The sequence below is a fragment of the Eublepharis macularius genome, chromosome 14, assembly GCF_028583425.1.
Source record: "Eublepharis macularius isolate TG4126 chromosome 14, MPM_Emac_v1.0, whole genome shotgun sequence".
Classification (NCBI taxonomy): Eukaryota; Metazoa; Chordata; class Lepidosauria; order Squamata; family Eublepharidae; genus Eublepharis; species Eublepharis macularius.
The window spans coordinates 34,664,330-34,685,176 of record NC_072803.1 but is presented as its reverse complement, the minus strand read 5'-3'; the positions used below and the strand labels follow the sequence as shown (position 1 = coordinate 34,685,176).

The 20,847-nt window shown below is 46.9% G+C and overlaps 1 protein-coding gene and 1 pseudogene across 1 annotated transcript in view; one reads left to right on the top strand and one right to left on the bottom strand.

Annotated features, from left to right (window-relative positions):
- FAM178B (family with sequence similarity 178 member B) overlaps positions 1–1,453 on the bottom strand; it is a 202,698-nt gene extending 201,245 nt beyond the window's left edge. Inside the window, exon 1 of the mRNA XM_054997241.1 lies at positions 1,249–1,453. Within this exon, the coding sequence (XP_054853216.1) occupies positions 1,249–1,453 (205 nt within the window). The remainder of the gene's footprint in view (positions 1–1,248) is intronic.
- A 1,868-nt stretch (positions 1,454–3,321) lies between these two features.
- Positions 3,322–3,661, top strand: LOC129342666 (60S ribosomal protein L36-like; annotated as a pseudogene).
- The last annotated feature ends 17,186 nt before the right edge of the window (positions 3,662–20,847 follow it).

Below are 20,847 nucleotides of genomic sequence, written 5' to 3'. Positions count from 1 at the left end.
ATTATGGCAGAAGCAGTAGTAGTATTTTGGTTTTGTTTGAACAGGCTCAAGGCTATGGCCAAAATAGCTGTGCCAGGAAAGAAAAGGAATGGAGCACACAGAGGCCACAGCAACTTGGAGAGAAAACCACGGCCCATGAAACGGGGTCCCACACTTATTTTTATGTTTCCCAACATATTAGGAGCAAAGCTCAGCAGCACCTGCTTCCTCATCACCATCCCAGAGAAAATCCGATCAGATTTTTATTTCTGCCATTGAAGTCGAACGGCTGGTTGCTAACTAGAGTCTCAAAAATACCATATGATCCATGAATCCTGAAAAGAACATGGTACCCTGTGAACTGCTTGGAGGGGTGAAGCTCAGTGTAACGTGCTCTCAAAACATTGCATCTGTCTTCACCCGGAGACAATAATTTCCGCTACAGATCCATCCCTTTGGGGCCAACCAGCTGTGATTCTGCTCTTCATGGTACAAAGAAAGATGAGCTAGTACTCGAGAGACAGGGATCTTCTTGTCCCCCACTTCCTGTCTGTCCAGGGGCTTCTCAATAGACTGAGTGATTTGTCAGAAATTCCTGCTGTTCAGAGCACACTGATCATTCAAAAGCCATGTCCTCCTGCAAAGCCTGGCCTTCTATCACATTGTCTGTCTTCCAGACGGCCCAGCCCTTGGGGAAATGAGCCTGGATCCTGACACAGAAGGATTGATGAGCCTGGAGTCACAAGGGGAGGGTGGACTTGCCCTATGTCATCCCAAATCAAGGCGCCTTTGTCAGATAATGAGGAGGACACTTAAATATAGGCTGAGGCAGAAATTAAAGGCATTTTCTGGGTCTAAATGTCACTCTCAGATCAGTCTGGTCAGGCCATGAGGCCAAGTCTGTCTGAGGAAAACCTGACACTTGAGACATGGAGGATGGCAACTTGAGGATGAGACAAGCGACAGCAAAGCTGGGTGTGCTGCTTGCTCCCAGGGGCAGGCAGCTCTCACAAGCAGCAACGAGGCAGGTACACGCAAGACTGCTGATCCTACAACAGCCAGACCTGAAATGAGGCTATTTCTAGAATTCAGTGCTGCAGCTGTAGCACTGCCCTGAAGTCTGCAGGCACTTGCAATGGGACCCTGCCCAGCACCTTGCAATGCCTCACAATGAAGCTTGGTCTCCTAATACCCTGCACGCCTCCCTCCATCTGCTGAGTGGCTGCAGGTGGACATCCACATACTCCACTGTCTAAGCTGAGCTTTTGCCTGGGTTTTTGGCCTTGTCTGCTCCTGGGGTTCTGGGGGCAATGTGAGGTCTACTCTCTGGCCCTGTTTTCTGCTTGAAGGACACCTGGGCTTCTAGCTCAGCAGCCATGGCTGGCTGTGTGGCCCCTGACAGTCCTTGGTAGGCAGAGGAGCCAGGATCCTCAAGGTCTGCCAGGGTTTCAGCCTCCATGGGGTCAGCCACCATGGAATCTTCATCCTCCCAGGAGGACTCATCAGGCTCAACCCTGACATTGGGTGTGTTGGAGAAGCTGGAGCTCAAAATCCCAGGCACAAAAGTGGGCGCAAAGGTCTGTGGGTCACTGGAAGCCTAGTCCTTTAGCACAACAGGGTGTCCTGGGTGGGAGTTTCCAAATCTGGGCTCAGAGGTCTAGAACACACCTGGAAATGAGGGAAATGTTCCATAGGATCCTTGCCAACCATCACCCTCCTTCTGTACAATCTCACTCCTTAACAAGAGGCTGTGAGAGTTCAGGAGACCTAACCAGAAATGGGGGGGGGGGGTTTCAGAAGAAGACTGAAGGTCAAAGCTGGTAGGGGAGCCGTGGGGGGTATGGCAGGCAGCCGGCTCCTGCTACTAAGCTGGTTCCTGTGAGCAGGGAGCACAGCTTGTGAGAAAGGAAGCCGATGTGGATGAGAAGCAGTATAAGAAAAGAAGGCAGGAGGTCTGTAGTGCTTTGGAAAAGTGTGAAAAAACATCAACCAACCAGGAGCTTGGAAGAAGAAGAATCAGGGAATAAAGAACTTCCTTCCTTCCACCAAAGTGTCAAGCTCTAATCATTTCCAAGAATTATTCAGAATTTAAAGATTATAGAATACTTTTAATCCGACCTATTTCTCCAGGGAGCTCAGGGCAAACTACATAAATCCTTGCAACCACATGAGGTAGGTTATATCTATCACATTTTTGTCCTGCCCATCCTCCAAAGAATACAGGGCTGTGCACATAGTTTCCTCCTCCATTTTACCTTCATGACAATTCTCTGAAGTAGGTTTGGTTGCAAGCCTGTGACTGCCCCAAGCGTCACAGCCAAGCAGAGATTTGAATCCAGATCTCCCTAGTCCAAGTCCAACTCTCTACCCACTTCACGTGCATTGTCTCAGAAGTATTTACAACAATCCTATAAGTTAGGCCAGCATTGTACTCCAGTGCTGCTGAAATGGGGGGTGGGAGGTGGTCTTGCCTAAGGCCACCTAGTGCATTCTTGGCTAAAGAGAGATTCGAAACAGCGGCTTCCCAGCTCACAGGAACACCATTGCATCAGTTTTATATCTAAATCCATCTGCAAGTATTCCCTCCAAAGGGACTACTCAGCAAGGCACCCAGTGTTCCCTTTGCTTCCTGAATGTTGATGCCAGCCTGAAGTTCCCGATTCCCAACACGCCTCCCTCCATCTGCTGACTATGCAGCCCTGCCTCTGCTTGTCTAACATCCTTGCGACTATGCATCCTACAACGCTGTGTAGCTCTTTCCAATTAGTGCAGCCGAGGCGGGCTAATTACTGTCAGAGGCTGGTACAAACCAGTGATCTTCCCCCACTCCTCCTCGCTTGGTTGGAGCAGTGCAAAGCAAGCCCTTCATTGGAATTCTGGAACAAGTCCTGCCCCCCTCCCGTGGGGCTTGGCACTCCATCGCCATTTATCAGAGGCGTCGCACATGACAGGTAACCTACTTTTGAGAGCCTCTAGAATATTCACAAGGCTGAGCTGTGCTGAGCTTATCCCCATACAAATGAGCGTGTGAGCAGCACGCGCAAATATGCACCATGGGCGCGGAGGGAAAGTAAGCGCTTCTGTACATCCAAGCCTGCGGATGAGCACAAGTGTACATGCATACATTTTGACCCTCTCCATAAGATCATACCAGCATGGCAGAAATGTATACTTGGGTGTTCTGTTGCTTCTTCCCAGCTCTCAGAACCCATGGAGGCAAGTAATGGTGGAGGTGAGAATCTCTCAGAAATCTTTTTGGCTTTGTAGCCCCTATCCTGCTCCTTTAACTATATCCATGGAGCCCTTTTCCGGTGCAACCTCCATCACGCAGCTACGGCAGCCATGGCAATCCACTACCCAATGGCCATTGGCCTCAACAAAGGCCACAAGGTCACCAAGAATGTGGTAAAGCCACGCCAGTGCCGCCACTGTGGGCGCCTGACCAAACACACCAAATTTGTTCGGGACATGATCCAAGAAGTGTGCAGCTTTGCACTTTACAAGAGATGTGCAATGGAATTGCTGAAAATCTCCAAAGATAAGCCATCTCTGAAATTCATAAAGAAAAGGGTTGGAACTCACATCTGGGCCAAGAAAAAGCGTGAAGAACTCGTGAAGCGTGAAGAAAGCGTGAAGCAACGTTTTGGCAGCCATGAGGAAGGCAGCTGCCAAGAAGGACTGAACTGTTTTGCCCCAATAAACAACATTTTGAACACCCCCCCCAAAAAAAACTATATCCATGGAGCTTACTTCCTCCCACTGCTGGCCACTCCCCTTCTGTAAAGAAACAGGTATATAAGGGGGGGATCTGAGCATGTACAAAGTGGTTTTCTCTTGACTTCAAGGGACCTCCAAATTCTCCCCACAAACTGAGAGTCAAAGAGCCAGGATCCATGGCAGCCATGAGGTGCCTATCCAGGGCACCTCTCTTTTTTAGAAATTAAGCATTTAAAATTGAAAAAAGCAAAGTATTCCCCCTCCCCAATGACAACTATTCCTGCACCACTGCAATAAAGCTCAAACTCACATTTCAGGGGCAGGATACTGCTGGTACAAAATGTGGTGCTGTGTTAGGTGGGTTTTAAAAGGATGTGACAGAATTGAGGAGGAGTGGTATATCAACAGCTACCAACCTTGATAGCTAAATTGAACCTCCATGCACAGAGGCAGTATATCTATTAACACAGCTGGGATTATACAAGAGGGAAGACTGGCACCTTCCATACCTTCTTTTACACATTCCTGAGGCATCTGTCTGGTCATGGTTGGAAGCAATAAGCTCGGTTTAGCGAACCGTAATCTGCTCCAGCAAAGCCAGTCTTATGGTACTGTGTTAATAGCCCAGAATGGAGAGTCTTGATATTAACCCTACATCTGCAACAGACCTTAAGAGCTTTCCTTGTTTTATTGTCTAGGATGATCCTTGCAGTTGGATACAATTATGCTAACAAGTGCACACAGCCTGTGAGCAAATACAGTGCCAAACACAATCATACTTGCAGGCAAACCTGCAAAAAAACCCCAAATGCCCATGAGCCTTCACAGGATACATGCAAATGCAAGCGCTGTTGAAGAAGAAAAGCGCTCTTCATTATGAGTATTAAAAATGTAAACTAAAAAGTGCCTCTTCTGCATGTATTTGGTTTTTTTAAAGAACAACAACACTATTTTCAGCATTTTTTCTCTGCTACTTACATCGTAATCTCAGAAACCAGCTGAAAATGCACCAACATCTACTGGTAGTCTTTAGACTGCAGCTTAAGAACTACAGAGTAAATTCACCTATGGAAGAATCCAACATGCTGTTCAGTTTATTAATCTGTGAGTAAGGGTATGGGAAATCCCAGAGGCCACTGCTAATACAGAGTCCAAACTGACTTTATTAATCTGAAAGTTAGTCTGGACTCCAGCTAGCGGCAGCCTCTGGGAATTCCCATGCCCTCACCCACTTTCACCCCATGTCTCCGCTACTTCCCAATTTTGCCAAGGCCTAATTAATCAGCCCTCACAATGTTAATCAGATTCAGAATCCACGTCTTGATGCCACTCCAGCAAGGCGAAGTGTTGTTAATTATTAATCCCTATTATTAAATAATACGCTGGCAGGGCCTATGAAGGCGAATGCAGCGGAAGCAAACCTCAGCTGTTTTTAAGTCAATTATCACAACGCTTGCAGAACTTGTTTCCAGCAACAAGCAAAGCAATATTGAAATAGGGAGATCAGCGATGTCCACATCGTTCAGATCACTGACAAAAGCAAGCTAAATGCTCAGCAAACAGCTGGCCATGGGGAGCGGAGAGTCTCTGGGCTTCATCAAGAGACCCGACAGCAGATTCTGGTCTAGCAGAGGATATGGAGCACAGAAAGGTCTTGGCTACGTGAAAGGCATTGTGGGCCAAAGGGCAGAACATTTGGTCTGGGAAGCTGAGATGCCAAATTTAAATCCAAAATATCCAGAGCTGATCCTGCTACTGATTCTACTTACTGTAATCACACTTCTAATTGCAAAACAACATATGGGATGAGCTGCTGCCATATCCCTCCCTGTTTTCAAAACCCTAGATTTGGTGAGAGTGAACCATGCACATTATTTATTTTTATTATTTTTATTTTATTCTACCCAGCCTTTCTCTCTAATGGGGACCTAAAGCAGCTTACATCATTCCTCACCATTTTTTTCCTCACAACAACCCTACAAGGTAGGTTAGGCTAAGAGGGTGTGATTGACCCCAGATCATCCAATGAGCTTCCATGGCAGAGTGGGGAATTGAAACTGGATCTCCCAGATTCTAGTCCATCACTCTAGCCCTTACACTACACAGACAACTCTGGTCTAGCAGGTAAACTTGCTAGGCTATACCACTTGAGACTGCAGGTGGGGGCTGGCATGATGGGATGCTCATCCACACAAAAATAGTCCCTCAGTGCAGAAGGCTACGATTCACTCATTATGAAGATGTGTTCTGAATGCCAGGCCTCTCTGGTGCGCACAAGGAAAGGGAGCTTAAGCATCCAATCCACCATATTCCTGACCTGAAATGGCCCTGGCTCTTTTAGGCCGGAAAAATAGCGGAGGAGAGGTGTGTGTGCCATGGGCCCAATCCAAATTAGGGCCAGGCATGGAGCACCAGAATGCATCTTTGTCACACATGGAATTGTTTTCTGCGCAGGAACATTCAGCTAGGCGAGTCCCACCTGTGGTCTGAAGTGATCCAAATCCAGTCCCCTTCAGTATAAATCTGGCTTGCATGACCTGCTCAGCAGCAGCACCTCTCTAGAAGCAGCCACTGCTTTAAGGCTTACCGGCTATTTTTACCAAACCATTAATACTGGGAACTCACCAGAAAAAAAGACCTTCCAGCTGGTTCTGAGGTGTCAGTCCAGTTGTGTCAAGGGCCAGAGCAGTGTCTGGGCAAGGCAGGGGACCGAAGATGCTTTCACCAGGATGCACAGCTGGGATGGTGCCCCGGCTGATGGAGAACCGCTTCAGGAGCAACCTGAAAAAGGAAGAAAGATGTCTTAGAAAAGCAGAAGAGGATGGCAAGATCTGGCAGTACACCGGGAAAGCAATCATCAGTAGCTCTTAGTTATCCTCCCGTGTTCCAGGGCACGGGTGTCCAATACGCAACTCACGGACTCATGTAAGATTTTTTGGGCTGTTCAGTTTACTTCCGCTACAATTACATCATTGACTTTAGGGCACTGTGAAGAATTAATGACAAAAGGAACATTTGGATCCCCCTGTCCTAGGGAATAGAGGGGGTGTCCCATCGAAAGCTTTCTAGGTGGTCTTCAGTGAGAAGATCAGCAACAATGTCTCAGTTTCCCCTGAAAGGCAGCTACCACCCTAGAGGAGTGTGCTGGCTGTGCTCCGGGATGCACTCTCAGGCCACATGGACTCTAGAGTCACATTGACTGGTTCCCTCAAATGTACTCCCGACTCTTCTGTGGTGAAAGATATGCAGGGGACAAGGCAGAGAAGCCTACATGGACTAGATTCTCTGAAGATGAAGAGGCTTCAGCTCTGCTGATCCAAGAACACTCATGTTCCTCCAAAGGCATCTCGAGGCCAAATCGTGAGTCCTAGGCCATTTCCACGTCTTACCTGCCTGCAGAACATCACATGAAAGACCCAGAAGACAGCAATTTCTCACGCGGAATCGCACCAGGAAGATGCTGTTATCCAGGAGTTTCGCACAAAACTCCCGGATAACAGCGTCTTCCTGGCGAGATTTCGCACGAGAAGACACTGTCTTCCACGCGACGTTCCACAGGCAGGTAAGATGTGTGGAAATGGCCCTAGTATTTTATGTGTACCGGCTGGGTTCCCCAGACTCATTTTTTCACTCAGGAAACTTGTGAGGGATCTTGTTTCCCAAGAATGCACCATTTCCCCAGTCCAATATGCCTTAAGAGAAGTTGCTAGTGCCCGAAATTATTTAGGAGGGCTTTCTACCCAGATTATAGGGCAGTGCCGTAAGAAGTAGCTCAAAGAGATGCCTTAATAGGGACACAGACTATATGCTACACTGTGGGGTACTGTCTGCTGATACAGACATGCACCTACTAGGGAGTTTCCATGCCATGTAAATTAGCTATGCTTTGTTTCAGAACGATTTCATCTCTGTGCTTGGCTTTATGCTTTTCATTTTTTTCTGCTGCCATACCCTATTGTATCTCTTTCACTGAATGTCCTGTTGTTCATTAATGTACTTTGTTCAGTGAATGCCCTAGTTGTTCATTATATTTTATCTCAATTGCACTGTGCAACCTGCCTTGGATCTCAATGAGAAAGGCAGACTATTATGATTGTTGTTGTTGTTAAGGTGCTGTCTGTGTTGCCCATCTGTGTATGTGCAGCCCCCTAACGGGGCAAATAGTGCTGACTGGGCCATTTTAAGCAGGGGAAACAGTGCAGTGGGGCAGGCTGAAGCCCCTTCTCTTCCACTCCATGGACCCACTCTGAATCAGTCCCACTTCTGTACTCAGGAAACATGTTCCCTTGCACCTAACATGTGACTGATGCAAAGTCAAGTCATGCAAACCCAGGCTCTGAGACACATTCAAAATCAAAATGTATAATTTAGCTGCCAAACTATGATGCAATTCCAGCGTAACCCACCACCTCTGTGAGTGTGTTTGGGCAACTCCTTCAATCTCAGTGCTCAGTCCATAAATTTTAATATAGGCACCTTTAGATGATAATTTTTGGCAGTTCACTGGGAAAAAACCACACACACACAGTAGGCTTGTTTTCAAACTATGTTGTAAAGAACTGGGGGGGGGGGGGAGGGGGTCACCACAAAAGGCAACGAGGCTGACTTTTGAGCAAGCGTGCCTAAGAGGATCAGGCCATTCAAAGCACGCAGGCAAATGAACGAAATAAAATTCTGCATCAGGCTGCCCTGTCTCATCAGGTTCACTTTTAAGTTCCAATGTGCTACACCAGCACTTCTGCAGCTGGCGCTCAAGAGCAGGAAGGGGAGATTAAGAGACACAGGATTGATTTCTCCTTTAATCTCTGATCCCAGCGGGGCTCTTGGATGCCCCTTATTGATGAGTTTTCAAGCAAACACTTGCAGCAAAAAAAAAAAAAAAAACCTGGTACAATGACCATCAACAGAAAACAACACAAGCAAGCTACGTGTTACACGCTGGATTTGCTCCAGCCCTACAAAGCAGAAGATTGGCCTTGGCTGGGGAAAGTCACAGGGCTCCATCCAGAGCGAACGTTCTTCTATGTACACTGCATTAAAATGAGCTGCACAAGACCACCTCCATTTCAAAAGGGGCTGTTCGCAGGGGAACTGCCTTCTGGATCGTGCCCCATTTTGAATTAAAGGGAGGCGGAATGTACAAAAAGGATTTTCTGGGTTGGGTACCAAATTGTCTTGAGCTGAACTTGGGAGAAAGAATACGTGAGAGAAAAACAGTGAGGAAGATGGCGAGAGCATGTTCCCTGGGGGTAGAGAAGCAGGCCGGTCAGTTGCAAAACATATGTACAAGACGGGCTCACATCGCCTTTCCCAAAAGAAGGCTGACAGATCCTAGGAAAAATCTGTTTACCTAAAGTGAGCTTCCTCAGCTGATACTACAAGGATGTTTTACTCTACTTTAGCTTCCTTACAGCAGTGCTGTTCTGGGGAGCATCCACAGGATGTTGTCCTCTCTTCACCCCACTTCTATGCCCACCCCCACAGCTTTGTTGCAATATTTTCCAAACCTGGGTTAATGCAATCTTTTTGGACAAAACTGCAGCCAAGTGCATTTGGACACCATGCAGATGGTAAGCTGTATGTTTTTCAGATCCTGCCCATATGGGCACCATTTTCCTTGCCTCTATACCCTCCCCTACACTGGATGGCCCTTTTGAAGTTTTTTTAAAAAACAGGAATTGCTAGATAGCTATAGAATTATAATGCTATAACCAGGGCTTTTTTTTCCCTGCGGGAACACGGTGGAACGGAGTTCCAGCACCTCTTGAAAATGGTCACATGGCCGGTGGCCTCGCCCCCTGATCTCCAGACAGAGGGGAGTTGATATTGCCCTCTGCGCCGCTGGAGCGGCACGGAGGGCAATCTAAACTCCCCTCTGTCTGGAGATCAGGGGGCAGGGCCACTGGCCATGTGACCATTTTCATCGAGGGCGATTTAAACTTTAAAAAACTCCCCCCTGTTCCAGCTGACCGGAAGTGATGTCATTGTGCGGTCCTGAGTTCTACCACTGAGTTCTACCACCTCTTTTCCCAGAAAAAAGTCCTGGTTATAACAATCTGTTGCCACAATCTACTAATTCCCAGCTAGTCTCTAGCCCTCTTCATTATGGAATTTATTTTACTCTTACAACATCACAATGAAAAGAGGTTTACAATGAAAGCTGGGAAATAGAACATTTTGCCTCAACAGTATAATGCTATAGTGATCTAACAATTCCTGAAAGTTTTTTAAAAAGCCCTCCAGTGGGAGAGGAGAAAATGTTAGTCACGTGGTTGAGACAAGAAAGGTGTAGGAAAAACTGCTGTGTGGATGCTTCATTGCCACTGTGAACGCCTTTGAATCTGCACTCACAGCTGCCAGGAGAGCTGCAGAGAATCATCTCCATGGGGGAAGAAGCCCTCATATCCAAAACTAACACTTTACTTAGAAGAATGCACTGCCACTTCACCAAAATGATAGGCAGCACCCCTTTCTCATTCTGGGAGAGCGTTTCTGCCCCCTCCCCTGAGTCATGCCACAGGAACAGCAGAGGGCACTGGACACAAAACAGACGGGTCCTCCCTGATTTTCCTGCCTGAAGGCCTCTTTCCGATCACTAGCTAGCATCACTCACCTAGGCCATGCATGTTTGCTTAGCAGAGCAGGGGGCATGACTCTTAGAGCAGAACTACACGTTCTAAGAAACACTGGGCTGCCACCCAAAATTGCAGCCCCGTGCTGAGTTTTCCCTACCACTCTAGTATCTCACCCAATGGCAATCAGTGCCAGGATCAAGAAACGTCCCCATGACCAAAGGGGACAGGATGCAAGTCATACAACACATTTATAGGAGAGGAAGTAGAAGAGTACAACTTGGGGCTGCTATTTTGGGAGTAATTCCCATTGCTTCTTAAAAAGGTGCCTTTAATTTAGGACATCTATTCCTGCGAACAATTTCTAAACAAGATGCCACTGGGCTTGAATCTTACACACCCTCCATGCCTCTCAGTTTCTTCATCATCCACTCCCTTTTTTATTTTGGAGAGGGCACCTAATTCACAGCATGGTGTGAAATGGAATTCTCCTCCTATGAGAACTGAAAGTACAGTGCCCAAGGGGTTAATTGCTTTCATCTCAAGAATGCCAGCTCACTCCCACACACACACCCTGACGTCCCCCTCCCGTCACCCTTTCTGGTGCTTTTCCTTTGACTGCAGCCCGACAGAGTAATAACTCTTCCACCAGGTCCCCGAGTAATTGCCGGCTCCCTTGCTGGGATAATGGGTGACAAGTGATGCTAAGCCATTTGCTCGCTCAAAGAAATGCCGAGATTCGACCAGTGCAATGTCAAGAGCCAGCTCGGAAGCTGCTACGCCTGCCCTGCAGTCCCTTTTAAGTGATTGCTCTCTGAGCTCCATCATACAGGCTAGCTGGTGGGCAATGAAACAACAAGTCAACATAAACAGTTCAGGGGTAGGTGTAAGTGTGTTCTGGAGGGGCAGACATGGGATGACACTGGCTGGCCGCTCATGATGAATAAAGGTCAAAGGCCCCCCCCCTCGTTCCAGTTCAGCCTCTGTTGTCATTGAAAATAGTTTGATGCAAGGCATTTCAGGGTTATTTCTATATTTGTGCCATGGTATAAAAGAATGAGATGAAACAAGTCACCTATGTAGGGGCTGCAGCTCAGTGGCCAAATGCTTGCTGCGCATGCGGAAGATCCCCAGAGAGTAGAAATCAGAACAGTCCCCAGTGTTTTCAAGTTCTGGAAAAGAGTGTCTGCTTGAGACTTCAGAGAACTGCTGCCGCCAGTCCAGGTAGGCAACTGCAGGTAAGGTGGACCAATGGTCTGACTCCCTATAAGGCAGCTGTATGTGTTCACATTCATGGATGACCAAACATTTATAGGAATTTTTGAAATTTTCAGGAATTTCTACAATCATTGTTTTCCATGAGCAAGTAGGTCTACTAATGGTTGTTGTCATTTTGTGGATTTACTGGCTAGTGGTTGGTTCATCAAGCATGTTTCATGCACATTTGATATTTTGGGTTGCTGAATTTCTGAAAAATGCAATCACCCCCCCATCCCAAATCAGCATATGTACAAGGTACTGTGGTGGAGAGTGCCATCAAGTCATAGCTGACTTATGGCACCCCATGGTGGGGTTTTCATGGCTAGAAACTAACACAGGTGGTTTGCCATTGCCGTCCTCTGCAACCCTGGTCTTCGTTGGAGGTCTTGCATCCAATTACTAGCTAAGGCCAACCCTGCTTGGCAGGGGAGATCTTACAAGATAGGGCTTGCCTGGGCTATCCAGGTCAGGACATTCACAATACTATAATGTTCAAAATGCACTTGTTTGGTAGTTTAAGAAGAGTTTAGCAAATCCAAGAAAACTCAGCTTGATAATCCTATGTATTACATTGTAAGAACATTTATTTTTAAATGAACCATTTATTTTTTAACATACTTCAACGTTAGAACTGTTCTGCCACAAGACCTACCATACCCTTGTTAATCACAGGAAACATACAGTGCAAAGAAATCTGAATGTTTAATACACTCTTACATTAAATAAACCGTGACTATAATGCTACCCCCTATTTGTTGATTTGGCATGGAATGCCCCTTATACATTTGGCAGGCTCGACTGGTAAAGCTTTTCCTCTTTGCACCACTCCTATTGTAGAACTGGGTGAAAATGGCATGTAAAAGAGGATGTTCTGAATTCTTAACCCAAAAGAAACTCGAAGCTGCTAACAATATATAAAAATGATGTAACTGTATGGACATGGTATAATAGACAATATCAAGTAAAGCCATGGAAGTATGAACCCAGTGTACAAAATTGCAGATTCTGTTTTGTTCCACCGCCAAAAGACTAAATGCCTTCCTAAAACAACCGATCCTCTGGCAAAAATCTTGAGATCGTTGGCCAGACTCTCACCACCAGGGAGACAGAAAACCTTGGAAAGGCTCAAAATCTAACTGCCCTTCTCTGTACTTCCACAACAGTACATTTAAATACTTCATGTAAACTAGCACATCAGGGAGATTGGCAGACTGTCATGAGAGGTGGTTATATTTTGTTTTTAATAGGCAAGAGTTTTGCCATACATACCGTTCTGCTCTGTAGCAGGATATAATGGCTCGGTTAAGTTCTACAGCTCATTGGAGTAACATGTCTGCTTCTTGGAGCTGTTCCTGGTGCTAAGATTATGATCCCATGAACACATACTAGGGATTAAAACTCGCTGAGCTCAGTGAGACTGACCTCTGAGTACACATGCACAGAATTGTAATATTCTGTCTTTTGTACTACTCCTCCCTAGCAATCTGCTATCATTTCATCTCACGTGACTTCAACTACAGGTGACTCCTTCTCACCTGACTTCAACTACAGGTGACTTCAACTACAGGTGACTCCTTCTCAGTTCTCACCTGACTTCAACTACAGGTGATATGTGTCCAGGGTCAGCAGCCCAGCCCCCCGGACTTGCCGGGAGGCAGCAGTGGGGGGCAGCCGGGAGGCAGCAGTTCAACCACCCTGGCCAGCAAACAGAGCCAGAACCTGCCTGTGCCAGGGGGAAGGGGCGAAGTTCCAAAGCCTCAGAAGGCTAGAGGGGGCAAGGGGAGGCCAGCTAGTCCCACTCTCCAGGGAGAGGACAGGAGGCTAGGCAAGGCAAGGCAGAGGAAGGGGGCAAGGACAGTGGGATTAGGAACCCAGCAGCTGCCCAAACAGAGCTCTTACCTGGCAGAGAGGAGAAGCAGCCACAGCAGCCCAGAGCCACGCCCCAGCCTCCACCTCAGCCTGAAGACAGCAACATGGCTCAGGAGATGCTCAGAACCAAGCCCCTCCAGGTGAAGCTACTGAAGGCATTCTGTGGGAAGAGCTGGGCAGCCAGCCAAGGGGCCTCAGCTGGGCCTACCTTCAGTAATCAGCTCAGCCAGAGGGGCCTGGCAGCCAGCCTACATGACACAGCTGTTGCTGATCCAGGCAGAACAGCCAGCTACCCCAACTGCAGCAGCTTGAGACAGCCCAGGCCAACGCTGGAAGGCCAGGGAGGGGTGTGGCCGGGCAGGCAGGACCTGCAAGGAGGGCGGTGCGGTGAAAGAAGGCCCTATAAAGGCTGGCTGGGGAGAGCTCTGAGGTGGTGGGTGTGAGTAAGGAGTGATGGTGTGGAGCAGTGTGAGAACAGAGGTTTGGAGGAGAGTTCTTGGAGGAGGAGATAGCAGAGGTTGTAGAGGGTGAGCAGACCAGGTTGAACAGGCCAGCGAGTGGACTGAGAGGGAGTCTGGATGAGGTATACCGCCCCTTCTTCCACAGAGCAGGGTCCTGCAACATCCCTAGCACCCCTCTGATGTCAGGACCAGCCCAGCCAGTTCCCTGCCCAGCGGCAGCAACAGCTAGTGCTGGCAATATGCTTCCCAGCCAATCTTTGGAGGAAACTGCCCAATACTTGCAGAGGTCAGTGAGCCAAAAAAGGGTAAGTGTCCAGGGAGCCCGATTTATCCTACCCAGCTACAAGATAGCATTACATTACCTGTGAGCCTCAGGAAACATAACTGCATTTTCTTCAACCACTTCCACAGAATTAAGGGAACTGGAGAGCAATAGCTTTTCTCCTAGGCTTCTTTCAAGCTCCTCATCCTCCAAAATTTGTTCCCTAAAGGTAGGGAAACAAGGACAGCATTGTGAAGACAGGTCATGAACACAAGCGTGTGTGTGTGTGTGTGCGCGTGTGCGCATGCGTGCATGCGCACATGCACATGCTACAATCCCAATATAATTATTATAATTATTTTACCCACCTTTCTCCTGTATAGATCCAAGGAACAACCAACAGTTGGCCAAGGAATCTGTTAAAGTTTAAGAGCTAATACAGAATAGCGGATAGAGATTTGAGCTGAGAGACTCCAGTCCTAAGCAACATCTTCAGTGGATGTAGAAGGGTGTAACTTTGCTTAGGATGGCAGTATTGCTTTCAGACTAAACTGGCTAGAGATTGTAGGCAGGAAACTGTCTTTTTCTGAAGGGTGTGGCATAGCTTGCTAGCAAGAGTCATCTAGAGCTATTTGCACAGGCGGCCATGTGCCTCTTTGTTGAGTGTGGGACATTTCGTGGATGGCATAGGTTAACCTGGTGAGGGGCTAGGGACTGTTGCTAAGCAACAACCCAAAAATACAGAGATGAGGCAGCCACAGCTTCTCCTGCCCATCATTCATCTCCTCCTGTTCCCCTGCCTATTGAAATGATGACTCTAGGTCACAGGCACGTAAGAGGGAGAAGAGGAAGGGGAAAGAGTGGGAGATACCATGGCTGCCTGGTTTCCTGTTACATCAGGGGATTGGCAGACATAAAAATGTTCTCTGGGCTGCAACTTGGCCATCCTTGTGGGATGGCTGCTAATGCAGTCCTGCTTAATGTCAGGGGAAACTAGTTGAGGACTGTGATCCCTTCCAAGATAATAGAACAAGCAACAGGAAAATTGTTGGATCGCATTTCTTTCTAGCTGCAGATATCTGGCTAAAGACCTTCCCAGAACACCTCCTGCAGAACTCCAAACCTCCCCCTCCACCTCAAGACTCCTACTGCCTGTTGCACATGCATCACAGGGCAAATAAATCATTTGCACGAGGTTCTTTTGGTCATCTTCAGCTCCTAGACTTTTATCAGCGGAACTCTAGCCCCAGGCAGGCCTCACCTTTTCTCCTCTAGGAGCTTGTCTAGGTTGCGGAGGTAACAATCTGGCCCTGAAGACAGGAACTGGATGAAGAGGGAAGAACAAAAGGTGTCATTTCTGTAGTTTGGTTCAGAACATACCAGCTCACCTGGGGACCCATTAAGCCTAATGCAGCTCACCCGCCATGCATGGCTGCTCACACCCCCTCCCACTGTTCTTCTCCTTTCTCAGCCTGCAACCAATCTATTGCACAATTCTTTTATGATTCAACTGGGCTCTATTCAGGAAAGGCAAAAAAAAAATACAGGAGGCAAAGCCAAGAAGGCACAGTGTTATTTAATAGCAAATTCCCAATTCTAGACACACTTCATAGATCTTCATCAGGGGAATTTGTTCAACAGTTAGTTAGGCTGTTGAACACAATCATGTTTGGAGGCACAGCTCCTCTGTATATATTTCACTGGAAGGAGAGTTAACTGTTGAGCAAATTCCTTCAATAAAGATCAGTGAAACACTTCAGGAATTTGGAATTTACTGTCAAATAACTCCACAGCCTTCTGACTTCCGTGCTGTCCTGTACCCCCTCTTTCTTGCTTGCTTGCTCGCTCAGCAGATCCTCCTTTGCTGCCCTAAAAGGCACACAAAGTCCTCACAAGGGCTACCTCTAATGCTGCGCTAACATGGCCTAAAAGGACCTCTGTTGTCTTGGGTGAGAAAACTACAACGAAAACAGGCTACTGGGCAGATCATGATAAGGACAGAGCAGCTAAGCCAGACCAATGCAATTATACTCCATACATGATGTCATGAAGCTGGCATCCCTTACAAAACACGGTACCCACTGTGTTTAGCTCTGCAGAGCTCTGATTCACATCATCTGTCTGAAGAAGATCTCTGAGTGATATGAGGTTACTGTCATCAGTGTCTTCCTCCATGACAGAGCCTGGGGTCATCCTTCTTGGATCCCCTGAAAACTCACTGGAAGATGCAGAGATGCTACTTTTAGAGGAAATTGTATATGAAGCCATCAATGGATGGGTGGAGGGTTGCGAAGGTGGACATTCCGGACTCATGTCTCTTTCCACATCTGAATCTTGGGTCAGCTTCTCTGGGTCCCCTGCAAACTCATCAGAGGATGTTGAGATGCTGCTGCTGGAGGAAATCCTGGATGGCACCACCAGTGGATGGGTGGGGAGTTGTGAAGGTGGACATTCCGGACTCATGTCTCTTTCCACAACTGAATCTTGGGTCAGCTTCTCTGGGTCCCCTGCAAACTCATCAGAGGATGTCGAGATGCTGCTGCTGGAGGAAATCCTGGATGGCGCCACCAGTGGATGGGTGGGGAGTTGTGAAGGTGGACATTCTGGACCCATGTCTCTTTCCACATCTGAATCAAGGATCCACTTCTCTTGGTCCCCTTCAAATTCATCACAGGATGTAGAGATGCTGCTTTTGGAAGAGATCCTGCATGCTGATGCTGATGAACGGGTGGGAGATGGTAAAGGAGAACATTCTGTCCAATTTTTTGCCCTGGTTTCATCCACAAGCAATTCTCCTTCTAGCTCTTCTTTTGCTAGCTGGCAGAAACTAGGTGCAAGGTGTTCTGGACCTGCCACATCCCCTTTTTCAGTTTCCAAAAGGGCTGCATTCTTTGTATGCATAACTATGGCTTTGTTGAGGATTGGGGAGGTGCTCTGAGTTGAGGTCAACTTAGCTGTGAAGTCCATAACCTGTGGTCCAAAAGCTTCTTCAGTAATATCCGGCATCTCCCCAGAACTTCGAGATTCAGATGTGGGCCCTGGGGCAGGGCTCAGAAGTGGAGGATTGTCATCATAGTAGAGGAAGTCAATCCGTGGTGGGGTCCAGTCTTCAGGGAACATGCCATCCTCTTCTTCCAGAGGAGAGTCAGCATTATCCCATTCACGAGCACCTTCACCATTCACAGTGGTGTCTGTCAAGGGATGTCCTGGTGACAGTGAGTGAGAGAGAACAGCAGGGTCTGATGCCAGGTCCTGTTCTGAGCAGCAAGGAGCTACAGGTTTCTGTTTTTTTCTGGATGTATTCTGGGGCTTCCCTTTCTGTCTCTGTTTGGAAACTCGTGGGCAGAAGACAAATCTCTTGGACAAAAAGCAAGCTGATGACCTGCTTTTCTGCTGTCTTGAGTACATTCGCCGAGACAAGGGCTGAGGTTCTGGAGATCAGAAAGAAGAGAATTTATTGCCAGCTGTGATTCTGCAGAATCACCAAGCTGAAGACTGATCCACAGAATTCAGCTCCCTAAGAACCTTAGTTTGTCTTTTTAAAAAAAATTCACCCTATTTGTTCTAAAGAAATGCTTGAACATGAGTGGGTAGTGACTGCTGAAATTTCAGAAGTCAAAAGAAATCCTGAGCTATCTGTTATCTTTCTAATTTTTATCTTGCCCTTCCTCCAAGGAGCTCATGATTCTCCCCTCTTCTCTTTTTAGCCTTGAAATAACCCTGTAAGGTGGGTGAGGATGAGAGTGTGACTGGCGCACGGTCCCCAAATGAGCTTCATTCTTGAGTCAGCAAAATTTGAGTCCAGTGGTACCTTCAAGACCAACTAGATTTCCAGGGTAGGAGCTTTCAAAAACTCATCCTCTGGAAATCTAGTTGGTGTTTAAGGTGCTACTGGACCCGAATCTTGCTCTTCTACTACAGACTAACATGGCTACGCACCTGCAACTATATTCTTGAGTGAGGATTTGAACCTGGATCTCCTCTATTCTAATCTGATGTTAACCATTATACAACACAAGCCCTCTATAAGACTTCCAGTGGGCAGAATTTCAGCACCATGCGTAACTCCTTACTCGTCCCCATGGATAGCACATGCAGGATAAATTCTGTAAAGTTGTAATGAACGAGGAATAAGAATATGAACAATCGTGAATAATTTATGCAGGACACACAATTCAACTTTGAGATTGTGGAATTTGGGTTACCTGGAGAACTTCCTTCAGGAGTTGTTTATGCAGCTCTCCCGCAACCACCCTCTTAGTTTGCTTTAGTCTCACACCTGTTTACCCAGTCAAGACAGAGACCAGACAGGAACCTGATAGTGAGAAGAAGCATCCCTGAATAAGCAAAGGCCCTTGATTTATTTTTATTTCATCTCAAGAATTAAAAAGGCACAGTCATGATCTTACAGTTAAGAGAAGTGCCTCTTGCCCTAGCTAGGTCTGGATCAGACATACCAAGCTGCAATCCTCTGTGCACAGCAGAGGAGGAAGCACGCTTCACCATCACTGCACACAATTAAAGCATGACCTGTACATATAGTATCTTTCCACTTTAAAAATAACAGGGTAAGAGAGAAATTATGTGACTTGGGATTTTGTGCTAAGGGCCACAAGGCATGCTGATGGAGCTGAGTTAAGTCCTCTATCCTGCAAAGAAGAATCACACTGCCTGACATGGATGGAGCAGGAACACCAGTAAATGCTTAAAACTGGAGCAAAGGGAGGGCAGAACCCGGAAGGCAATATTAGCAGGACTCTGCTGCAGTTCCAAAGAAGATGCATGGCCATTCTTCTGGAAGCTGAGGAGGGGAACAGATACTATCTTAGCAAGCACAGCAGCAAAATGTGCCTCCAATTTTGATCCAGAAAAATAAACTGTGCGCCCTATGTCAAAAACATGGAACGGCCTGGGAGGTGAGAAGACAGTCTTTGTTTCCTGCAGCAAAATCCTCAAGTGACTCCACTTTGGAAACCACATGAGCCATACCAGCTTTCCCTGGAACACATCCCCAAAAAAGCAGTGGTTCAGGAATGTACTGCCTGGCCCTGGACACTCCTGTTTCCAGACACAAACACAACTGGGAAGTCAAGGAGGCACTTTTCACTCCACTGTAGCAAAGAGGGGAGAAGAGGCCACAAGGAACTTTGTCCCTTGAAAACCAGGAGAATCTAGTGCAGACGGCCACCAACCCTGCACACATAATGACCCTAGGAGCATGACAGAGTACTGGCTTACAGTCACAGCACCAACCTGTTGCCCAGAAAAATAGAACTTCTCTTGACCACCACAGTGAACAGTGGGTACTGGATACAAGGGAGTCCTCATTGCAAGATTCTTCCACTGCCTGGTTAAAACGGTTCTTTAGACCTTGGGGGACAGGCTTTTAGATTTAAGGACTGGCTCAGGAAGCTGTGGCTCAGAGGTGCAGCACCCCTGGCACAGCTAGTTAACAGCTACTGATGGGGAAAAAAACATTTCTCTGGCCAAGCAAGTCACTGGAGAAAGGAGTCAGTCAAATGAGACAATACTGAGTTAGATGGACCAATGCTCTCATTCAGAACAGTTTCATGCATTCCAGAAGGCTAATAAACTTTATATTAAACAGCCCTGTCTGATTTTGTTCCACCAACATTCATGATTCTCTAAGGACAACAGCTTTTTGAAAAGCAAACCTCTCCATCTGAAACAAATACAAATGTAATTAATTCTTTTAGTAAAAAGCTACTGAGTTAAGTAACATCTGAAAGGGAACAGCACCCTCTTCTGGAGCTCTATCCATTCCAGGAACATCTGGATTTTCTTTGGGGCTCTGCTCCTTAGCAGCCACCCAGAAGAAACTGCAGCAACAATAATTTCCAGTGCTTATAAACCTCACCCCACTTTCTATTTCCAGCACAGCTTTCAAAGAATACCCTAGCTTGCATTACAAGCTGTCATCATTTCTCATTTCTGTAGAAACTTAAGCATTCGTGACAAGGCTTATCCTCGCAACAACTATGTTTGATAGATCAATCCATTCTACAGGTGGGAATTGCAGCCCATTCCAGGAGAAGCAGCTTATCACTCGGTACAACCGTCCTGGGTTGTACCATTTCTGACCGGCTAGCCTTCTCCCTGACATTCTAGTCTTGTACACTACAGAAACTGCTATGCTAATCTTCTTAAGAGAGGATTTCAACACACACTACTTGGATGAAGGGACAAGTTTATCTCTGTATAACATATGCCAACATTATCCTTCACATTTAACATATGTATGAAAGAACCAGGGATTGCCTAAGGTCATTTGTAGTGCAATCCTGAACAGAGTTATACCCTGGCAAGATTACAGTAGGCTGAGAAATGTGTGACTCTTCTTAGGATTGCACCGTAAGCGAGCTCTTGGCAGAGGCAACTGCTACACAGCTTTCACACAGTATTAAATACATACTGTAACCATAAAGTTCTATCCACACATTACATAGCTGATCAAGCACAGGATTGCAACCAAGTCCGTACAAGTGTAACTCAAATGTACTATGCTATTAATCTGAAATTAATGCAAGTCGTTCACTGTTGTAACTGTGCAGTCCAGGCATGATGGAAGAGGATCAGAGGAAGGGCCAGCTTGGTCAGGATCCTACCCTTTTCTAGAGTTTAGTCCCCCTCGCTCCCACTGGTGTAAAATTAAAACTGCAAAGTAGCTATTGCAAGTAAATACATCTTGACTGAAGTTGGAGAGAGA